This window comes from Acipenser ruthenus, chromosome 1 (assembly GCF_902713425.1).
Source record: "Acipenser ruthenus chromosome 1, fAciRut3.2 maternal haplotype, whole genome shotgun sequence".
NCBI classification, from domain to species: domain Eukaryota; kingdom Metazoa; phylum Chordata; class Actinopteri; order Acipenseriformes; family Acipenseridae; genus Acipenser; species Acipenser ruthenus.
In genome coordinates, this window is record NC_081189.1 from 81,335,062 (window position 1) to 81,343,529 (window position 8,468).

The following is an 8,468-nucleotide window of genomic DNA, read 5'->3' on the forward strand; positions in this document are numbered from 1 at the left end:
GTCTATCAGTGTTTCCAACTGGCCCCATAATCCCAGGATACTAAACCACAATTTCATTGATTTTAATTGACATGTAAAGTGTGAATTGCATCTGTTTCACTAAGAGGATTTTATTGTTTGATTGTCGTGGGTGAGATTGCATCCTGAAAGCATTGTAACTGAATGATTTAAAATCCTACTGCCTGAACATTTACTGGTGCATGGTAGAAATAAAATAAAAAATCTAGCAAAATAGTCCAATAGGTCTGTTCTAATACCCAAACCCAAGGCACTGTACAATGGTAGTGAAACAATTTTTGTAAAAAACACAGAAAGAATGAGTGTGCTTTAGACAGGACTCGTAGATAGTAAAATAAAACAATTATAGAAAATTCTCATCAAAACAAAACTGCTACTACGAATTTTCTACAGCAGTCGCTTATTGTACATTACTTCTTATAATACAAATTCACTTGACACAAATTTCCTGTTAGTGCAAATTATTTTGTAGCCCTCTCAGGCAAGAAATATTTGAATAAAATGAATTGCTCTAGTTCAAACAGCTGAGTGTAAAGGATATTGGGAAATGTATTCACTTGCATCCCGATTAGTGCATTTTAGTGCTGTTTTGGGACTACAGATCCCATGATGCACTTCGAGTTGCCATAGTGTTCACACATAATATCCTTACAGACAGAAGTGGAGGCGTTGAAAGCAGTGGATACCGGTGGATAACACTTTCTTAACCATTCTGAAAAAACGTTATACAACTGTGGATGCAAGTCGTCTGCATTTCTGATTTGCTCAGTACCTGATGTTGAGGACGCCTTTAGTGGTTTAAACATGCCCTTCATCAGAATGGGACATGCAGATTGCAAGTGCAGTTCGTTTGCAATGGATACTTTTTAAAAGTTCACTTCCAACTGTATATTCAATAAAATGCACAATCATGTGAAATGTATACAACTTTTAATTGATCTGTAATCAAAATTAGATTTTAGTGTTGCTAGAACTTCAATAAAATCTGACAGTATGCATTTGGCTTAGACTCGTGATAATATGAATTGCCGATAACACAATTTGTTTTGCTGGTCCCTTGAAATTCTTATTAAATCGACTGTACTTTTATTTAGCCTGACAGCTATTGCAATTCACATCAGCTGTCTCTGGGTTTAATTGCCAGGTGCTAACCCTACTGTCTATCTATGTACTGGTCTGTTACTATCTATTTATACTTTTCCTCATAAAATGTGCTCTAGCTGTGTTATAGAAACATCCCTGAGGAGTTTGGTAACCAACCTCTCCCTGCCCCCAGGCTTTGCCTATGCTCTTGATTTAGAAGCCGGTGCCCTGCTTGATTGTCTCCCTGCTTGTTTCTCCAAAGGACAAGGATGAGTAAAGCCAGCTCTCAGAAGAGGACTGTGGTGAAGGACGCTGAGGGGAAGCATGTGCACGTGGAGCAGCTGGAGGACGTCCCCGAGGCCCTGCAGCAAGACGACCTTCAGCACGACCTGCACCAGCTCCTCTGCCGTTTCTGCACAGACGACCGCAAGCATGAGGCCACATAAAATGACCTAGACTTTTCTTTTTTTTTTTTTTTTTTTTTTTAGTCCCTTAACACATATCTGATCGGTACAATGCATCCAGTTCACAGACAGATTCCATCTTTATCTGAAGTCACTTAGAAGACATAATTATTATAATTACTATTAGTAATAGTATTGTTTTTTTTGTTTTGTTTTGTTTTTTTTAACCGTTTGCTAATTTTGTGACCAAAGATAGTATCCATTACTGTAGGATGACTTAAAGCTAAATCTTCTTATTTGTTGCTGCAAAATAGACATACAATGGAAGAGCAAACTGCAAAGTCAACTTTGTCCACAGACCTCTTCGAAATTACTCTATGAACTGTCTAACAAAAAGGGATGCGTGTGACAGTATAAAATGTACATATAGCTAGGCTTGGACTTGTCAGACTACATTCACTGCCTATCATAACCACACAAAAACATCACTAATCACAAGATCTGTTTGTCCTTGTGGAATGGTTAAGAAATTACTGATATCACCATAGTAATCAACCGTGTGTACAGGCCAATTATAGAGCACTTAAACCAAGCAGTGGCAGATGTAGCGTATTTGGAATTGTGTATTGATCTTGATTATGATATTAATAAAATAAGTGAATGTCATATAAGCCACCTGAGGTCATCACCCAAGCTGGTTACATGAACCTTCTTAACTGCATTTATAAGCTAAATCGTATGCTAGCACCAATACTAATGATACCTTTTCAAACTAGGAGTACAGAAGGCTGCAGTACAGAAAGCTTTGCCACCGCTTTTTATCCAAATACACCTTCTGTGTCTCCTCTACATATATAGGTGTGTGTGTGATTGCCGAGTTTCCTTCCACTGGCCACTGCACTGCAGCAAAACTGGAGCTCAGACCAGTGCTTCTAGTTGGGCAGACTATTGCTTCACCATATTTATCAGGATTGTCTTTTTTGTACATGCATGTGACATACAATGCTGCTGTTATAATGTACTCACTTGTTAACCCATCTGGCACGAGCGAGGTCTTCTTCAGCCTCCACTTGTGAATATGTTTTGTTTCGTTTTAATTTCACTGGACATTTTCAGGTATTTTTAATTTTTTCAAGATTGTAAATCAGCCTTCCGAGAACTGCTGCAGCGTTTCAGCACTTTTAAAAAGAAGGATAACACTAGTAAATATTGTCCGAGTTATTTCCCTTAGTATCAGCCCGATCATAGCAAATGTTGTAATGTGATATAAATATAAATATATATATACACATATAAAAAAGTTTTGAAAATACTGTTTGATAAAAATGTGCGTATGGAAGTTGTCAATGTGTATGGTACTCAAAGGGATGATAAAATATTTTAATCATTTTGCTTTTTGCAACACAATGATCCATCTCACTCAGCGCTCAGATTGAAAACGTGAACACAGTGGGGACAAAGGGACTTCCGTATTTGATAAATTTACCTGTAGTATGAAATATACAGTTTTGCTGTCAACAGATGCACTCCCCTCCATCACTGCTGCAGATCCTACAGAATAAAGGTGTTTACATTGGTTAGCCCTCCAGGCAGGCTCAAAGAAAAGTATCTGTGATGTTAATTGCTTACTATATCTATGTAATGACATAATGGTTTTTCACTTTACTTTTTACTTTGCGTGTAATCCAAGAATTTGAGAACTGTGATAAGTAAACTTTAAGTTGATGAGTCAGCATCTTGTTCCCATGGTGATAACACACACACACACACACATATATATATATATATATATATATATATAATGTGTGTGTGTGTTATCACCATATATTATATCTGAGGGCATGTATTAGTTAAAAAAATAATTAAAAAAGAAACATTAAAACACTAACAATGCATAGCAGCTGCAATGTGTACATGGCTGGTTTAATTAAATAAAATGAACATGTGTTAAATGTATACATATCTGGCTGTCTCCTTTACTTTTGCTGTTTATTCTTCTCACAAGAAACTTTGCATGCCATCTATTTTGCAAATGATGCAAATGTCAGTGTTCAAAGTACAACAGGAAATATACTACTGCATACACTTTTTTTTAATAAAAATTGCATTTATTTAAAGTGGCATTAAAGACAATATATATATATATATAGAGAGCGAGAGAGCGAGAGAGAGAGAGAGAGAGAGAGAGAGAATTTCAGTTTGGCTAATGCAAAAAAAAGTCTGAATTTGCTGTTGTGACACGACAAGGCCATACTGTTAAGTTTCTCACAAATGAAAAACAAAATTTGAATACAGAAGCATTACAACAGTATGCATTACAGCATTTTGACTTTCTTTATTGTGGTCTCCTTTCAAGGCAGTTGGTGCTGCCTCATAGCTTGCATTTGAGAAGCAGAGAGGTTGTTCATCTGCTGACATCCTCCCACAAGGCTGAGGTTGAGGTGAAAGTGAAGCAGTGGCAGCTGGTGGGTTTTTTGTAAGGTGGGGCAGAAACCTGATAACCCCCCACCCAACACACACACACGGATACACACTCCCAGGGGTCAAAAAAAACAAATATATTATTACATTAAAACTATTTACATTGTTTCCATTTAACTTATCAACATTCACATTACATTAAACATAGGCTATAGCCATTAACCATAGGCTATATCAACATTATCACAATTTTAACTTGACACTATAAAAAACTGAAATAAATAACTCAAACACTCAAATAAATAAAATTTACAATAACTCAAATAAATCCAAAATAAATAACTCAAACATTTAAACATCACCAACATTTTTAGTGTATAGTTCAGTATGTGTTCTGTGTGAGTGAGTGAAAGTGATGGTGTGTGTGAATTAATTATTTTGCTCAGCTGACACAGAATCACATAAGTGAGGATCAGAAACAGTCAGGCATTTACCTATAAAGAAACTTTTCCCGTCTCTCTTTCTGGGAGGCAAACCTCTCAATGATGTGAATATTGAACTCTTTTCAGTTGGGTAGCTATGTTAACTTTGCCCAACATCGCTAGCTTTACCACATTTTGCATACAGGTTTTACCATGTTCTTGCTTTTTCGTCTTTTCCGAGATGTGCTTCATGTCGCCCGGTTGAACAATTTCCCCCCGTTGCTGCTTTGCTGATTTACTGTAATATTTGGCTGATCCGGGCCCAACTCCTTGATCTGTAATATTTTTTTTCTTGTGTTCTGCTATGGTGGGGCGGTGCCCTAGCGCCCCTAGTGGACAATCCGCCCCTGAAGTGAAGGCAACTGCAACAGCAAGGCAATCTGCCAAGAAAGGTAGGTTTAAATGTACCTTGTTTGAATATTATTGGTAGTTATTAACTGATTGATGGTTGACAGACAACACAAAAGTAGCAGGAGTGGCAAACACTGTTGCAGCAACAAAGGTCATTCAAAATTATGTAGACAGCATTCAGAACTGGACAGACACATGGCAAATTATATTTAATAGAAAAAGTGTAAGGTACTGTACGCAGGCAATAAAAATGTGCATTATAAATATCATATGGGAGATACTGAAATTGAAGAAGGAATCTATGAAAAAGACCTAGGAGTTTATGTTGACTCAGAAATGTCTTCATCTAGACAATGTGGGGAAGCTATAAAAAAAAAAAGGCCAACAAGATGCTCGAATATATATTGAAAAGTGTTGAATTTAAATCAAGGGAAGTAATGTTAAAACTTCACAATGCATTAGTAAGACCTCATCTAGAATACTGTGTTCAGTTCTGGTCACCTCGCTACAAAAAGGATATTGCTGCTCTAGAAAAAGTGCAAAGAAGAGCAACCAGAATTATTCCGGGTTTAAAGGGCATGTCATATGCAGACAGACTTAAATAATTGAATCTATTCAGTCTTGAACAAAGAAGACTATGCAGACATCTGATTCAAGTATTCAAAACTCTAAAAGGTATTGACAATGTCGACCCAAGGGACTTTTTCGACCTGAAAAAAGAAACAAGGACCAGGGGTCACAAATGGAGATTAGATAATGGGGCATTCAGAACAGAAAATAGGATGCACTTTTTTACACAGAATTGTGAGGGTCTGGAAACAACTCCCCAGTAATGTTGTTGAAGCTGACACCCTGGGATCCTTCAAGAAGCTGCTTGATGAGATTCTGGGATCAATAAGCTACTAACAACCAAACGAGCAAGATGGGCTGAATGGCCTCCTCTCGTTTGTAAACTTTCTTATGTTCTTATGACATGCATTTGGGAGTTAACTCATCCAATCTCTCTGTTGACTTTAAAGTTTCTAGAATTTCCCTTCCCATGAAAGGCTCACATTTTCTAAAGCATTTAGAGAGTTTCTTCTCCTTTATTTTTTTAACTACACCTACTACAGACACCATCCTAAATAACAAAAATGTTACACTGTTATTTAAAATATGTTATCAAAAGTATTGTTAATAAAAGTTGGTCTCTGAGCATTGTTTATTTATATATTAATTTATGGCAAAGACATACTGTATATACAGATACACTAGTCCAATTTCATGGCTTCAGTAAAATTATCTTTTGTTTTATTGTGTTCATCACCAGCTTACCCTGAAGCACATTCTTACAGGACCTTTTCAAAATGCAAATAAAAATGTTATTTAATATCTTAACATTATTAAAAACATCACACACAAACATTGTATGATTGTATGTGGCACACACTTATTATATTACACAAATTGTGTTGCTGCACTACAATATAATGAGACTTTTTACATGGATATAATGGAATTTATGTTTTTTGATCATCTTTAAAACATGTGTTAAATTATATGTTCTTCTTTTTAGCTGCCCATTTACCTGTAAGAAAGCAGAAATCAGCTAGTCTAAATGATTAAAAGTTAAACCTTTTCATTTCTTTCAATTTTATTCTATAACATTAAACTGTATTTAGCAGACTGCTACCTAGAAGTGTTTTGTGAAACCAGCCCCTTGTTTATATATTGCACCTTTTCCTTCCAATGTTTTTATTTAAACCTATTTATTAACCAGTTCCCATTACTGTACTTTACTGTTAAAGAGACCTGAAGCAGTTTTGCTTTCTGTGAAAAAGAAAGTTCCTCCCATTCAACATTAAACAATTGAGTATTCACAATGTATCCACTTTCTCTTTCCCATTTGGGGGAAATGTGTACCTTTTTATATTACAGTCAGCACTCATATCCGACCTTATAAAATTTATAGTGGGTTTTAATGTAACCTTTAAATTTCTGCTTTTTAACGTTATTTTTTTATATACTATTTTTTAAATATGCTATTTAATATGTAGCAGTTGTGTGTGTGACATGCCTGGGAACCTTTATACAAAGGCATTGTGTTGTGTAAATGTAAATGCTTTTTTTTTTTTTTTAAATGTACCGTACAGTGCTTTGTGATACTTTTGTATGAAAAGCGCTATATAAATGCAATAATTATTATTATTTTAATAAAATATTCAAAATTGCACAATATAGTGCTTGATAAGGCCCTAATGTCACAGTTCACTTGCAAATGAAAATGCACAAAAGCAACTAAAGATGAAAAAAAATACATCACAGTATCTAAAACTGTTTAATGATTAACTGTTTTACATTACCGTAGCTTGTCTTGTTCGCTTTGTTTTTGCTGCATTTTCATCATGTGAAATTGGAGGAAGCGCTGTGTAACTGCACAATAAATACAGGCTGATTTGGCATGCGAGAAAAAACTGTGGGTTGTGATGGTTAATTAAATTAATTGTAACATTGAAGAGATGAGCTTTTTATCAGAAAACTAGTGACAGAGTTGGAAATCGCGCGTGACAGGTAAGTACATTAACTTGTTACATAGATATAATGGGGGATTGATTTTATTCTTAATACAAGGGCTGTAAAACCCGACTGGGTAACAGATATCCGAGTGCTGACTGTAGTAACTTCATAGAACATTTAACTTTTGTATTCCTTTCCCAAATCACAAACAATAATGATAAAAAATATGGGGTAAACCAATGTATATATGTAGGGGTGAAATTCTCAAAAAAAAAAAAAAAAAGAAAGAAGTACAGGTACCCACTATCCGCAGCCGGGTGTAAACATTAACTGAATTGAGACAATTTGAGTGACAATGAATAAATACTTTTAAAATATATATACATATCGGTACACAAAACATTTATGAATACAAAATAAACCTTAAAAAATAATCAATTCACCATAAACAAAGAAGCTGAAAATACTGTAAGTTTTGTACCCTCTGCATGTATCACTCATCCCTTAAGTTGAACCTTAAATGCTAAGTATTAAGACATATTACAATATGCAGTAACTGATTTAGACAGGGAGTTTTGTTTCAAGATATCCTAAAAAAGGGTGATGTTATAAAAAAAATTGTATAAAATAAAACAACTGTGCCATGAAAAAAATATACAAAAAGGTCTAAGTCAAACAAAGCACAATAGGGGCTAAAATACTATTTTTTTTTATGTACCAGTCACTACTCTTATAAAGAAATGATGTAATCATTGAAATCATCCCCATACTTTCCAGACCCTGGGTACTCATCTACAACAGGACCTGGCCATGCTCCTTGGATTAGAACATAAACCCTTGCTATCATTGCATTTCAATATTATTTTTAAGTATTTTTTATTATACGCAATAAAACGTTGCATGTTTCAAAAGGTACTTCGTAATTTAATAAGATAATACAGTAATAGAGTATACGTAGCACATAAGGCAAGCAACTGAATATAACAACAAACATTTGTGGACTCGCTTGATATTGATGATTCCTGAATGATGTGATTTGTAGAAAAACTCTGCCATATGTCTTTCTCTCCAGCTTAATGGTCGATAACAGCATGATACCAGCATGGATTTTTTTTCTATGTTTTGAATTGCTTTAGGTAAGAAAAGCTCAGTTTAACAGCTGCTGAAGATGCAGGAATGGTTACTACAAGACACATCAGTCAGATGGTAAAGC

At 35.1% G+C, this 8,468-nt stretch overlaps 1 protein-coding gene across 1 annotated transcript in view; it reads left to right on the forward strand.

Annotated features, from left to right (window-relative positions):
* The window catches only part of LOC117421068 (ankyrin-2-like), a 137,687-nt gene extending 134,226 nt beyond the window's left edge, over window positions 1-3,461 (forward strand). The window contains 1 exon segment of the mRNA XM_059030808.1: window positions 1,364-3,461. Coding sequence (XP_058886791.1) covers window positions 1,364-1,547 — 184 coding nt within the window. The 3' untranslated portion in view covers window positions 1,548-3,461.
* Window positions 3,462-8,468: the final 5,007 nt, after the last annotated feature.